We start from the raw sequence: 15,799 nt of genomic DNA, 5'->3' as shown, positions 1-15,799 counted from the left end.
CCCAAAGATAGTGCAATACCGGGCCTACCCGCAGCGGAGGTAAAGCAGGCGTGAAGCACTTCCCATACGCGGGCCAATCCCGAAGATAGTGCAATACCGGGCCTACTCACGGAGGAGAAGAAGCAGGCATTAAGCACTCCCCATACGTGGGCTGTATGTAAAAATACTGAAAGGTATATATAGCGGCTCCACAGCCACCGTAGTAGTCCTCCGTAAAGAAAACAACAAAATCCCAATAAAGAAAGGTGTCAGGCAGGGAAATACAATCTCTCCAATGCTATTAACAGCATGTTTATAGGAGGTATTCAGAGACCTGGATTGGGAAGAATTGGGGATAAGAGTTAATTGAGAATACCTTAGTAACTTGCAATTCGCTGATGATATTGCCTTGCTTAGTAACTCAGGGCACCCATTGCAATGCATGCTCACTGACCTGGATAGGCAAAGCAGAAGGGTGGATCTAAAAATTAATCAGCAGAAAACTAAAGTAATGTTTAACAGTCTCGAAAGAGAAGAGCAGTTTATGATAGGTAGCGAGGCACTGGAAGCGGTGAGGGAATACATCTACTTAGGGCAGGTAGTGACCGCGGATTCGGATCATGAGACTAAAATAATCAGGAGACTAAGAATGGGCTGGGGTGCCTTTGGCAGGCATTCTCAGATCATGAACAGCAGGTTGCCATTATCCCTCGAGAGAAAAGTGTACAACAGCTGTGTCTTACCAGTACTCGCGTACAGGGCAGAAACCTGGAGACTTACGAAAAGGGTTCTACTTAAATTGAGGACGACGCAACGAGCTATGGAAAGAAAAAATGACGGGTGTAACGTTAAAGGATAAGAATAGAGCAGATTGGGTGAGGGAACAAACGCGAGTTAATGACATCTTAGTTGAAATCAAGAAAAAGAAATGGGCAGGACACGTAATGAAGAGGGAAGATAACCGATGGTCATTAAGAGTTACGGACTGGATTCCAAGGGAAGCGAAGCGTAGCAAGGAGCGGCAGAAAGTTAGGTGGCCGGATAAGATTAAGAAGTTTGCAGGGACAACATCGCCACAATTAGTACATGACCGGAGTAGTTGGAGAAGTATGGGAGAGGTCTTTGCCCGGCAGTGGGCGTAACCAGGCTGATGATGATGATGACGATATGTGGGCCGATCCTACCCGGGGCAGAGGTGACGCAGGCGTGAAGCACTCCCCTTACATGGGCCAATCCCGAATATAGTGCAATGCCGGGCCTACCCGCGGTGAAGGTGACGCAGGCATGCAGCACTCCCCATATGCAGGCCAATCCCGAAGATAGTGCAATGTCGCGCCTACCAGCGGCGAAGGTGATGCAGGTGTGAAGCACTCCCTGACGTGGGCCGATCCCGAAGATAGTGCAATACCGAGCCTACCCCCTCAGTGGAGGTGAAGCAGGCGTGAAGCACTGCCCATACGTGGGCTGATCCCGAAGATATAGTGAAATGACGGGGCTACCCGCGGCGGAGGCAACGCAGGCGTGAAGCACTCCCCTTATGTGGGCTGATTCCGGGGAAGATAGTGCAATGCCGGGCATACCTGCGGCGGAGGTGATGCAGGCGTAAAGCACTCCCTCACGTGGGCTGATCCCGAAGATAGTGCAATACCGGGCCTACCCACGGTGGAGCTGCAGTTTGCCATTAAGGGGCCCACATACACAGCTTCGCTGGTCATCCTTCTTCACAGAGTGGAAGGGCACTCATCTTTTTTCTTTTTCCTGCCAGTTCAACTCTGTCTATTAACTTCACCTAAGTTTTCTCCCTGCATAATGCAATCAAGCGCATCACTGACAAAGATACATGCAGACATTATAAGGTGAAAAAGGCTCACCGAGTGTTCGAAAAGCACATTGCAAGGTGTGCAATGTACCAGCTAAAATGAGAAGATGCTTACAATTTTGCCCAATGTCTTCGGCAGTAACAGCAATGACTACCACACTAATAATCACTGTTTGAATCTGTACTGGTTGGAGTAAACAGTGACTGCAGCTGCAAACAAACTGTGCTGCACTTTCCATCTGATTAAACAATGCACACTTTGACTAAGGCCCATGCTAAGCAGCGGACCCAAGAAAGTGGTGACTGGTAATTGTCTACAACCAGGATTAACATGGTGGTCACTGGACCATAGCTTAATGTAGTGCATAACTGCTAACTTTTGGTGAAAACACCATTGCTTTTTTGTAAGCTCCGTCATCTTAAAATATTAAAAACAATATGCTTGTAAATTATACACAGAGCAGCTATTCTTTCTGCCTTTTATGTATATATCAACATGCACTGAACCATCTAACATGCATGCATGCATGCTTAAAACTCAAAAGTGGGTTGTGATATTTACACTACAGCTCACAAGTACGTGAACCCACCTGAACGGAGGCAGCAACCACCTGCCCCATGTAGTCGAAGTCGAGTGAGAAAAGCTGGGTGAAGCGCGATGCATTGGCATTAGCTGCCGTGCGGCTGTTGCCAAAGGACTCAAGCAGGGCGGCTGCGGCGGTCAGCTTCTCTGCAGTACAGAAGTGGCAGAAGACGAGGTGTGAGACTACACAGTGCCTCGGCCCCAGCTTCAATGACCAAGTGCTCAAAAGTGCGCACAAAGTGCCACATTTACTGGATTCCAACGTGTATCGTTTTTTCCCAAGAATGTGCTATGGAAATTACATAACATAACTAACGTATGATAACATAACTGCAATAGTGACAAGTGACAGTCACTGGAATGCGTTTCCCAAGAAGCATTAAACATCAGTTTCTCTCGCAAGTGGACAACTATAATCTACAACATATCATCAGCAAGAAAAAGTGCATGAAAGTGACTGTATGTCATCATTATCATTATCGTCAGCATATTTTATTATCACTGCAGGTTGAAGGTGCTTCTTTTAAATCTCTAACTGCCCCTGCCTTGCATCAGCCAATTTCTGTAGATGTCCTTATCTGGTCGCAGAATACCTACCGTATTTTCTGACGTACAAATCACATTTTTTTCTGCACTTTTCGCCGGTGTGTCTTATAGAACGATACGACCTGCATACGATTTTTTTTTTTCTTTGAAAAAACTGCCATTAAAATCAGATCGGATGCTATGGCCACGCAAAGAGTGTCCTGGGTTTACCTCCTCTGTCAGTTGATACAGGTTGTGTGCACACTATGGAGGTACCAGGTTCTTCTCGTGATCGAGTTGCCAAGTGCAAGTTGACCGAAGATATAGCACGCACCGCTGCGCAAACTACACAGTTGCTGCTAGAGTAAAAGCCACCCCCCCCTCGCTCCCGTGCTGCCTTCCCACTTTCATCCTTTGTGTGCAATTCCGCTCACCGTTCCACTTTCACTCGCACATGAAAGCATATGGCACGCAGCAACGATGTTATCGCCTTTGGACTGTATACGGAACATCACGATGACCACAATAGCAGAAATTTGCATGAAATGTCCATATCATCACTATTACAATTTTATAGGAATGGGACGGATACGCTTGTGCGTGACCCATATTCTTGAAGTCAAACGTCACTGTATATATATTTTTTAAATACCTTACCGAATGAACCTATCATGAGAAGCCAACAGACAAAGCAATGAAAACATAGGGGAAATTACTTGTACCTACTGATTGAATTAAAGAAATGATAAATTAATGGCAATGAAAGTGGATGAAAAAGCAAGTTGCCGCAGGTGGGGAACAATCTCACGTCTTTGCATTACGCGTGCAATGCTCTAACCAATTGAGCTACCGTGGTGCGGTTTCCCCATCCACTTTCTTGGGTACTTATATGTTATTGCTAAAACTAACCTTGGGAGTGTCAACCAGCGCCACCAAACACAAACCTTGGCGACACATGACATCTTTCTGCCTCAGGCATCATGTGTACATGATCTTTCTGGGCGAAGGCAACTGGTCAATAAACCCACACATGCTACCTGAAGGCATCAATGTTGCCGGATTCGAGACCCCCATTATCTAAGAACGAGAAGAGAGGGGGTTAACCGAGGGGCTTGATTTTTATTAACTATACCATTAGAAGCCAACAAACAAAGACACCTAGGAAAACATAGGGGAAATTACTTGTACCTACTAATTGAATTAAATAAATGATAAATTAATGGCAATGAAAGTGGACGAAAAAACAAGTTGCAGCAGATGGGGAACGATCCCACGTCTTCACATTACATGTGCGATGCTGTCGTTCTTAGATAACGATAGCCTCAATGTTGCCGGATTCGAGACCCTCATTCTTAGATAACGACGGTCTCAAAGGTTATCCCATTCGAAGAATTTTGGAGCGAAGCGAATATTTTCGAATCAAAGCGAATATTTGGGACCCATAGTACACAACAGAAAAATTGATGGAGTGAAGTACATAATCTTGTTACAATGATCTCTGCTGGCTGTTTTTATCAAGTACAGTCACTGACCGTTTATTCGGACCTAACAGGGACTGTGGAAATGTCCGAATAAACAGGTGTCCAAGAAAGCAGATTAAGAAAAAAAATAGAAATCCTTTATTTCCACGCACTTATTCGGGCTCGGCAGTAGGCTCGAGCGGAATGCTCGAGCGGGTGCTGCTCCCATGGTGGAAAGACATACAGTCGTTCAAAATCATTGAAATAGGCATCATGCACATGGTGCCGTATAGACAATTACACAAAAATGAGAGTGATGCCATCGTGGCATCGATATCGCACGGGCCTCCACGGCACCGGTGCACGCCCCCTGCACCATGCTGTTTATGCTGTGCACAGGAGGCGTGCCTTGAATATGTGTGACCACACGTGACCTTCCTTGCAGCTTCCGAAATTATAGTTGTGGTTAGACTGGAGCGGGGCACGTGCAGCCATGCACCCAGTTTTTTCACGCTTTGGCACTCCGCGTGCACCCTCTTTCTGCTGTGACCAGGTTCGAAGTGTTCATTGTAGCAGTACGGCAATTTAAGAAATGTTCGTTATATCTGGAAGCAGTTTCCACAGGGAGGATCGGGAAATCGTAAATACATTGAAATGTGGTCGTTATAACCGATAGATCGCTACACCTGGGACTGTTATAAGTGGGTTCAACTGTACTTCTTAGGTCATTGCACGAACCTTTCTTTTATCTGTTCTTGTAATCTTTCGTATTTCAGCTCCATGGCTTTATACTGGAAGACCACAATATAGTGAACCTCATTATACCAAAGTAAAATCTGACATGAAAATACATTCATCATATCCGACATAAGTTATAAGCGTACATGCTGAAATAAGTAGAAGGAAAAAAGTGACATGCCAAATCGCAGAATAGTTTGTAAAAGAAAGTTCGCTTTAAAGATCACCAATAATATACAAGGGCAAATCAGAATGTCCTGCCCCAATTTTTTAAAGCCAAATTATGGCTGCAAATGCAAAGTCAAGTTATCCATTTTCAGAGGTGGACCTTTCTTGGACAGGCCCAGCTTTGTCCGCCGGTAGCTCCGCGACACAGCGCTGCTGTCAGCTGTTGAAGATTGTGGTTGTGCTTCATGCGTCCACGGCATTCGAGCAACAAAGTGCGATTCATTTTCTACAGAGCAAGGGACGAAGACCCATCGAAATCCACAGGGAGCTCGCTCCTAGTGATTTCCATAATTTCAGTCTGCTGAAGAAGTTCCTCGCAGGACAGCGATTCATGTGCAACGATGAAGCCAAGACAGCAGTACAACTGTGGTTCCACAGTCAGCCGGACAAATTCTACCACTGGGGCATCTCAGATTTAATGCTGCGATGGGACAAATGTCTGAACCAGTGTGGGAACTATGCAGAAAAATAGTGTAAGGTGTGTAGAATGGTATATATATTTGTAATTACCTGTATGTACCTTATATTGGCTAATGAAAAAATAGAGGCAAAGACTTTCTGATTCACTCTCGCATTTACTTTGTCATGCCAATTAATTTGGCACATCAACTGCAACATGACGATACATTAACACATTTACTGTCGTGTACTAACCAGCGAGGGCATTCCCAGCGGCAGGTGTGGGTGCAGTCGTGATGCTCAGATGCTGCAGGACTTGTCGGGCCGCTGCACTCTGGCCCGAGCCGCTGCGACCCAGGAAAAGCACCGTCTGGTCGCGCCTCGTCGCGACCAGGGCCGAGTGTGCACTTTGGGCCACCGCAAACACATGCGGTGGCAGGTCATCTGCCTTGCAGCTTTGAACCAGCCGCATCACCTGCGAGCCACCACCCACACCACAAGGTCATGTTAAGTGGGCCCCGTTAGCAATAAAAAAATTAAGGGGTTATATTTAACACCTTAAAGCAAGCAAACTGTAAAAGGAATGGGGGGGAGGCCTCCAGGTTAAACTAAGCCACATGGGGCTTTTGAAGGAGTTACTACTGTCATGTGGTAATGACTGTGACGAACACAGTAACAAAACTGTAAATGGCAAAACTGAATTTTTATTGGGCGAACTTGTGCCCTCAAAAGCAAGCTACATGTAAAGCACAACGATAGTGGCGAATACAGTCGGCGATCGTCGAAAAATCTGATCAGAGGGTCAAGCATGTCGGCCTTTATACATCAGTCATCGAATGTTTCAGAGTAATCGCTGGGACCCACGTGTCTTCCACAAAGTTCTACGCTAGTACTAGCTTGATGCAGAAGCGCAGTAATATGCCTAGTTATTCTATGGCACAGTCGCAGCAGGTATGGTTGGGTTTTCGGTTGCAGTCGGCAAAAGGTTCTGGATGTCAGACTGAAATAGAATTTGCAGATATACGAACTTATGAGACGAAACAGGGAAGAAAGCTGCGCCGGAGCGAACCGGTCAAGCGGTGTCAAGCGCTCCGCATGCGGAGAGACGGAGCGAGGAAAGAGGCCCGCAGCACTTTTCTTTCGTCCGCCATTCTGCCCCGCGCTTCACGAGGGTCGTCGTATAACGCTGGTCAGGCATAAAATTGCAGCGGATAACCGTGTTTTTTAATGCATTGCTTCTATGGGGACTTCACTGGGACTGCGCTAATACGTCGTAAAACCCGGGTGATGTATAACCGGGGTTCCACTGTACATCATTATATTTATAATTTCGTTATATTCAAGTTCCTTATAGCGGGGCTTAACTGTAGTTCTTTCTTCAGATTTTAAGAACGCTTGCAAAGCAAGGAAGAGGCTTCCGTCCCTACAGGTTTACACAGCCACATTTCAATGCTCTCAAATACCCAAAGAATGAAGCTGACATGCAGGCCACAACAAAGCTACTTTTCCCATGTACGTAGCATAGCCCAGATAGCCACATAGAGACCTAAATAATGTTATTGTTATAACTGATAATAGACCACCTGGACATGTACCCACAATGTACTGCCTCTTTTTATTCTAACCTCAGTTCTTAAATGTAATAGCCGATGCATATAAGAGCTATCTAAGTGTGCATTAATAGGCTGCAAAATGTGCAATGCTGACATTTTATTTACATTTTACCTAACACAGCTTCCACATACCGAAGTTGGAGAAGAGACCTCAATCCCAAACAGTACAACATCAAAAGCCACCATAGACATCATGTTTAGCAACACAATGATGATACATGTTTGGTGGTATAAAAGCTGCTTCCACAGACACGGGTAAATTGCACAAAGGTGACCACTAACTCTTTCTCTCTCTCTCACACACACAGCACTTCTGTGTGCTAGCTGTGCTTCTGTAACACTCATACCGCGCGCTCACCAACTCGGGCCAGTTGCCCAGCACACAGTTCCCCCAGGTCGAACCACTGCCCGACACTTCGAAGGATGCCGGAACACGCCTGTTCCTCATGAAGCACAATCCTTGGGCCTTGCAAGAACTCACTAGACTGATGTTCGCACCTCTTCAGTGCAGTGGCTGCCATTGGCCAATAGAGATGCCCGATGAAAACAACCGCAGACATAGCAACACAAAATTTAGACAGATTTCCCTCTGCACAGCAGACTTCTGTCAATTCCACTCCGGTTAATTCCAACTTTTATCCCGATTTCATCCTGACCGAAGGTCCTGGATGATGTCCATAGATTCCTATGAGCCTAAACCTTCCTTATTTCGATTCTAAAATTGCGTTTTTTCGGATAATTCAAACTTGACTGGTCAGCACGGATGCGCTTGACCCCAGTGATTATCCTCATAGCAACCCCTTTAGCCCCAGCATCTGCAATGGTCGGGGACATTAAACCCATTTAACAGACTTCATACCTATAGTGAAAAAGCGTACAGACTCCTGTCTTCTCTCTATCTTTCTTTCACTCCCCCATCCCACTTTCCATGTGTAGGGTAGTAAACTGGAATCAGTCTGGTTAACCTCCATGCTTCTTCTTCTTCTCTCTCTCTCTCTCTCTCTCTCTCTCTCTCTCTCTCTCTCTCTCTCTCTCTCTCTCTCCTGCCCTATTTTCGACCTGGCCTAGGAAGATTTTCAAGCAAAAATGTAAATGGTAGCTGATAATAAATTATTACAGTATCCACCCAGTTCTTATGTGCACCTTTTGGTTTTCCAGGAAAAGTTTGTCGACAAATTGCCTATGCAGCACAGTTGGATACGAAACAAAAACTGCATTTTCAGCGTTTACAGCAGCCTGTCATCAGTCACCCTAGCCAGCATCATTGCCATTGCCATCACAAGATGGCGACAGCAAGTTCTTGCATAGCATGACGGAGATGACGCGCTGCTTTCAGTTTTCGATTAAGAAAACTCATTCAAAAGATTAGTCATGTCACGTGCTAAACTAGCGGCAACAAGCCACATCATGTGCTTTTACTGTTCTGGAGAAGTGCACAAGTTGCAGGACAAATTGACTGGTGGTTAGTCTACGTGTAGGCCACCACCCTGTTTGCAGTTGTTACAGAGCCATGTGATAAATGCAGAATATCAAATGCGCAACAAACTATACGTAGGTCACGTTGTGGTTCACAGAAAGTGCTAAAGTGCTGAGAATGATGACAATAAACATTAGATGTAAATGAACTTCCATTCTGTGAAGGCAAAGTTCACTAGTTTCATCTTGTTTTCATTGCTATGGTCAGAGGTATCCTACGTTTTTTTTTGCTAAAAAATTGCGTGCACATTATATATTGCTTTTTAAAGAGCTTTACTGTTAATATATTAATTAATTAATAATTAATTTGATTATTTAATGTTAAGTAAGCTTTAATGTTATTTCTGCATTAGTTTCCTACTTAGAAACCTATAAAAAGTGGGCACACATTCAATTCATGTGCATGATTGATTTGGAAAAATTACTGCCAAATGAATTGGTGGTGTTTTCAGCATCTTGTTTCTGCCTCTTGTTTATTTTGGTTTGCCAGATAATTCAATCAATTTTGTCAGTCCTGTCAGGGTCTAAGTACCTGAAGTCAACTATATGTGCTTTTTTCTCTTTTGCATTACTAAACTTTAAGCCGCTTTCAGGGCTTTCAGCAAACACTTTCACATGTGTTGATGATTGACGACAGATTAGAAAACAGAGTATTTGTAACTTTCTCATGCAGAAGTGTGAAAAACGCAAGTGAGGTGTGATGTTGGTGCAAGTGATGTAAAGGCACACTAAAGGCAAATACCAAGTCGATGTGCAGTGGTTAATTACCATTCCAGAAACCTCACAACGCTTCTATTGCACCAAGAAAACATTTGGTTTACGAGACAATTGCATCTGAAGGGTCCAAATACGTTTATCGCAATTCAAGTCTCCCCCCCGCCAATCGGGGGAATGGCGTTGCATACGCCATCACCGCCCATTGCTGCCGTCGGTGAGTAAAATGGCGCACGACAGACGGCAGTAACGAGTCAAGACAGAGCGGTGAATTCACCGCTGCAGCTGCTTTTTGGTCAAGTGGTGTAGACCGTTCGGGCACCTCGCGACATCACACGGAAGTTGAATTCTCTGCTACTTGCAGTTTATGCGAGTTTCACGAGCCAGGAAGACCAGTGCAGCACTACGTCATAAAGAAACTACTGAAACGCGAAAGCATGGGCGGCGCGGAGTTGAGTAAAAGCGAAACTTTTCGACTGCCCGCATTGTTGTCAAGGGAAACTTCAATGAGTTCTTTTTTTCTAGAAATGAAATAGAACTGGACAAGTAGCATTTTATTTTGTCTTATAATACAATACAAGGATGTCTTTTGGAACTAGTGGTTGAGTACTACAGTCAAACTTCATTAATAGGTAATCAGCCAGGAACAATGTTTAGGTACGCACTAAACAATGTACAAATTAACCGTCCATGCCAGTTCAGAAGCTACTTACCGGCCAGAAAAGAACTATGTGCAATGAAGCAGACGTGCCCCTGTGTATGTGCCAACTGATGAGGAAGACGAAGGACCATGCCGTGATCGTGAGTGAGCCCCGTGCTACGGACAGCCCTTGCAGTGCCTTCCTATACCTAGCGTTCCAGCAACGTTGTCATCGGCAATAAACCTCATCGCAACTGGGATCAACACCGAGCACCTCCACCAAATGCAATCTGTGAAAGGGACAGGGTGCGGCTTGTGCCGAGAGCTTAGCGAGCGCGAGCGCTGTGTTCTCGCCGCCTCGTTCACGTTGAAGCAACAAGCAGCGTGAAGGTACAGTTGCTTGCTGCTGCGGGCTTTACCTCGAAAGGGGTCGTCTTACGGGATGGATGAACGGATGGAGATTTTTCTCGCAGTGTAAGTAAATAAATGCCTATGCATTTTAAAAAAATGTGCTTCTGCGCGGTTACTACTTGAATTGGATTGGGTTCGACGGCGACAGCGAATTCGCACCCCTACCGGCAGATTCTTCACGCCACCGGAAGTGAATCTCGAAGGCCATGCTTTTGTGTGCTGCAATCGGGAACAGCTCTATGAGCAGGAACTACGTCATGGTGGCCATGTTTAAACGTAACTATCGCTGACGGCTGTCGTCAGGGTGTCACAACTCGAGAATCAAACGTCTGCACACATGAGATTTTGCCGATTTTGTGCCTCTGCGTGGAGAACGTGAAAGAAAATTATATGCACTAACTGTTTGATGGGCAATGAGCAACTGCGGCTTAAGCCGTCAGCCAATACATGGGGTTCAATGGGGGCTGAGTGGTGTAATCTTCGCGTCTACATTTAAACCGCAATTACACATTAAGTGGGCACATATTAACGAGGTTTGACTGTAGTGACAAAATTTAACTGAGGAGTGCTTTCGTCATTGGGCAAGTACTTGAATGTCCCGGGGGAGCCTTTAATCATGTCCTGCATTTACCTCGATTTCTCGATTATTAAGCCTCTGTTCCCGATAATATTGACTCCTCAGAAATTCTCGTGCACTAACATATTGCTTTAGCTTGACTTAATAGTGGCCTTTAGAGTCCCTTTAAGGAACTATGATTGTATCGATGAGTGCATCGCAGTGCTCCATACGTATCACATATCTTTACAGTGCTCTTCCAAAGCAACTGTAGGTGAAGCAGTACAGAAGCTGTAATGCGTTAACATATTTCTGTGCTCGAAAATACCAAAAAGCATTGCCAATATGGTTGTCAACTGTCCAAAATTTAGTGGGATGTTCTGGACTTTTGAACAGACGTCCATAGCTTGACCCCGTTAGGATGGCCAAAAGTTACGACCAACTTTTTTTTTTTTTTTTTGCCCACTGTATGACAATAAACAGACCAGATTTCTTTTTTATGACACCTGAAAGCTCATTTGCACATTCTTCTCTTTTTTCTTCTGTTGCACTGTCATAAACAATAAGGCAGTTCCGTTTTTGTGGTGCTTCTAGCTCTGCTATAGGCCCTAAATGTTCACAGTACCTCTATCTGTATAGGTAGCTATGTCAGCCAGGCAGCTATACAGCAGCGCGACTTCTAGAGTTGGCAACCCTAACTGTGGATAGCTACAGAGCACACACAAACCAAACTGAACCCTCAACCAGGCTTGACCAGATGTTATATTTGCTCTCAGCACACAAACCAATCGCTTCACTGGTGCCCTCACACGATGCTGGAGCCAAGGCAACGAAGTCCGCACAAACCTTTGTAAGTCTGATCCCTTAGACGACCTCCACGCAGATGCGACTGTTCGTGTTCTCCCCTCTAAAAGTAGTCCCTTTGCTGTCATAACCTGCAGTCATCCACTTGTAGTTCCATGAACACTATTGTCCTCCTCCTGTACATTCTTGCTCAATACCAGTGAAAGGCACATGCCTCTAATGGTGACAATTTTAAGCCCCCACCCTATGCTTCCACATAATCCATTACTTCACTGGGGCACACTACACATTACACCAGAGAAAGTAATCATAACAGAAAATCTGCACTCTTGACTGTGCATGTTTCATCAAGGTTACCATCGATAAAACGCAGAGCTTTGTGATTTTGACCCCACGTCATTTTTACTGTGCTGACTTTGACACCTCCAAATTCTGATTCCAGCGCAGAAAACTCAGCGCAGAACCCAGAGTCATGTTTTTGATAAGCGGGAGCGAGTTGGTTGTAGATAGTTTGTCAAACCAATGGCTAATTTATTACCACACCAAACTAATTTCTTACTTAAATTACATTTCATTGTTGTTGTAGGAATGTAATGTCCATGACGTGAAATAAACGTGAATAAGTTCTAACTTTCCTTGATGTGGAATGTGGTGCTTGGATTTTGTGGTTTAAAGAGAAGGACTGGCTCTTATTGTTTTGTCTTTTTCCATTATGTTCTTTCCAAGCATGCAATGTCTTGTCACCAAAACACGCCGCCTGTTAGTACGTATGCGTGCCCACCTTGTCAGAGTAGATGGCCAGCGGCCGCTGTGGGTTGAAGAGGAGCAGACCCGAGCCCGCGTAGGTGTGCACGAGTCCCGAGGCAAACCTCTCCCGCAGGACATGCACCATGCCGGCCTCGTTGAGCTGCCGCAGCTGGCCCAGGTCCTCCACAAAGTCCAGCTCGGGAGGATTCGCCTGTATCACGACAAAGAATGATGAGCATCAAATGCTCTGGGTATCCATACATGTATCCAGGCTGTGCCACAAGGCAAGCCACATAGTGAAACCTCCATAATAGCTTCAGATGTCTGCATGTGTCACCGTAGCAACTGCGATCCTAAAGAGGCACTAACGGGCAGCTCCAAGCTTATGTGTCCTGGCACTACAGTTTTTGTGCAGTACCGTACATTCAAGCTCAAGCAATCCACGATTCCGTTTCCACATTTACAGCCGTGGTCAAGGAGAACCAGCTGAGGAGAATATACCACCACGGCCCCTCATCACAACTGAGACCTGCAGCAGAAAAAGGCTTTCTTTTTCCTGTGAAGAAGAAATATGTTCAACTTGCAGTGAAGCTACTTGCCTGATTGTAAAAAACAAATATGGCTCCTCAGTACAATTCACTCACTCTTGCTTTGCATGATGAAGTGCTAAGGTGATAAAAAGAGTAACAAGAGCTTTATACAAATTCTTGCAAATTCATCAGAAGTTAAGCTTACGATACATGAAGAATGGACTACACGCATGAGCAACAGTAGACTGTTCTTACGATGAGCATGAAGGGATTTTGAATGTTTTTGTCATCTTATCAGATTCTTTATAAGTTCACATTTTTGTTGCATTCCTGCTACTTCTCTTTTTGGCAATATGTGCCTCTCATTTGTTTGAGAAGAGCCTCAGACACTGCTTTTTTCAACAATTCAAAGCTAATCAAGAGAGGAATTGTTAAGCTATGCTTTTGAAGTGCAGTAAAAGCTGCTCGCACACTGAGATGGCAAGCTTTCAATCACAAATGCAACGTCTGTCTAGAGCACTGTCTGTCCCCACTGCAAGAAGTGTCTGAGGCGCAAGCAAAGAAAGGCACAGATCGCCAAAAAGAGAAAGAGCAGGAATGCAACAGAAAGGTGCAGGTAGTTCTCCACTTGCATAAAGTGCCGCACTGTGTAAAGAAAGTGGCTGAGCAGCAAGGCGTGAACATTGTTTCTGGCCTCGTCAAAGTCAAAGTGTAGGACTCCTGAAGAAGCCGCACTTGCTGAAGCAGTTTGCTATCGTAACTGGCGTGACTTGGTCCCAAGCCATAGCTATAAAAGCTTATTCGCAAGTCACCGTCCTTGCAATCAGTTTTGGCGAGAAGGGGGCACATGAGAAGCCCTTTAAAATAATGCTTCGCATTCCTTATGACTTCAGCCTGAAGAGGTTGCAGGTGCGTGGTCATGTTGGTGAGCAAAAATACAAGCTTGATGTTCTGAAGCATCACTAGCTTCAGGTGTGCAGCACACTGATCAAGGAAGAAGACAATTTCCTATTTTTGCTTCCCATCCTGTGTTCAAGAAGCGAGATAACTCATTGCATAGGGCTGTTGTCATTCACACCTTTTTGTTAGCGCGATAGATGCAATGCAGATGACTCTCCCGCTTCAAACACCGGGGCTTCTGAGACTTTCCCATCACTGTTACCATATTTACGCGAATCTAACGTGCACTTTTTTTCCGATAACACGGGTCCAAAAATTGCATGCGCGTTAGAATCGAGTATGACCCTAAATCCGCGTTACCATATCACCATCGGCATTCAAAAGATGGCCGCCTCGTACGCACTTCTAGCCTAGCTGCCGTAGCTTCCTCCATGTGCATACCTCCATGTTGTATGTGTAACCAGGCACTGGTGTAACCTAAGGTCTATTTGACTCAGCCAAGTTTCTCTGCACCTTCTGCATTTATTCACGGTGAACTGCACCTGAGCCTTCGATTCCCCGAGGTGCAGGGGTGCACCCTGCACCTCCGTCCTCAATTGAACAGGGTGCAAGGCAAGGTGCCACCTGTCGCGTGGTTAGTGCCGCGGGGCACGGGCACGCAGGGACGGACCGACACGTACCGACAGTTGCTTAGACGAAAAGGGAATGACCCTCCTTTACTGGGCCCGAACATGTATAGACACACACACAGGTCACAGGGGGCGCCACACTCTGGTGGCAGCCTAACAAATAGGGCTGAACTGTGGTGACCTCTACACCGCCACGGTGCAGTGCACCTTTGAACCAGCAGTAAGGGGGTACAGCCCGGCACACCATAACTGGCACCCCCTGCACCTTTTCGTTTGTGGTGCCATGCACCTCTTTGTGAATCGAAGAAACCTTTAGTCTACCACCTGTCTTCCCATTTTCTGTGTTTATTCAATCAGCATGGAAGCGCCGACTGCAAAGAAACGCCGAGTCCACCGTGATGCCGCATTTAAAACCAAAGTTATCATGTGCGCAGAGACGGACGGAAATCGGGCGGCATCACGGGCGTTCAGAGTTTTCGAAACTTGCGTCCGAGACTGGGGCAAACAGAAGGAGAATATTTTGCTGGCAAAGCAACAAGGAAGGGTTTCAATGGACCAAAGCAGGGCTGCTTCACTGAAATAGAAGAGCTGCTCGCGGAATACGTGTAAGAGCAGCGAGTGGCACAGCGGCCTGTGATGACCAATCTGCTCAAAGTATGGGTGATGCAGTTAGCCCTGCAGAAAGGGCTAATACGGAGTGACTTTGAAGCGAGCAGGTGCTGGCTATCAAATTTTATGAAAAGAAGAGGCTTTTCTCTTCGAAGGTCGAAGGTGGACAGGGAGATGCCAAAAATTGCCCGAAGAATATGAAGAGAAATTGCAGTTTTCAGCGGTACGTTTTGAAGTTGCGCCATAGAAACGGCTACCACTTCGGACAGAATGGAAATGCCAATCAGACGCCGCTCTACTTTGACATGCCTGCCACCACAACCGTCAAAAAGAAGGGGGCGAAGCAAGTGCATGTTTTGCCTTCCAGCCACGAAAAAACAAGAGTCACCACACTGCTTTGTTGCACTGCGGATGGGCACAAGCTGCCCCCGTATCTCAT

The 15,799-nt window shown here is 45.7% G+C and overlaps 1 protein-coding gene across 2 annotated transcripts in view; it reads right to left on the bottom strand.

Moving 5' to 3' along the window:
* Positions 1-15,799, bottom strand: part of LOC126524347 (unconventional myosin-XVIIIa-like) — a 358,530-nt gene that overhangs the window by 250,403 nt on the left and 92,328 nt on the right. For both annotated transcript variants that reach the window (XM_050172677.3, XM_050172676.3), the window contains exons 4-6: positions 12,727-12,903; positions 5,987-6,206; positions 2,389-2,528 (exon numbers count right to left, since the gene is read on the bottom strand). In XM_050172677.3, coding sequence (XP_050028634.2) covers positions 2,389-2,528; positions 5,987-6,206; positions 12,727-12,903 — 537 coding nt within the window. The remainder of the gene's footprint in view (positions 1-2,388; positions 2,529-5,986; positions 6,207-12,726; positions 12,904-15,799) is intronic.

The sequence above is a fragment of the Dermacentor andersoni genome, chromosome 3 (genome assembly GCF_023375885.2).
Source record: "Dermacentor andersoni chromosome 3, qqDerAnde1_hic_scaffold, whole genome shotgun sequence".
Classification (NCBI taxonomy): domain Eukaryota; kingdom Metazoa; phylum Arthropoda; class Arachnida; order Ixodida; family Ixodidae; genus Dermacentor; species Dermacentor andersoni.
This window is presented reverse-complemented; position numbering and strand designations above follow the sequence as displayed.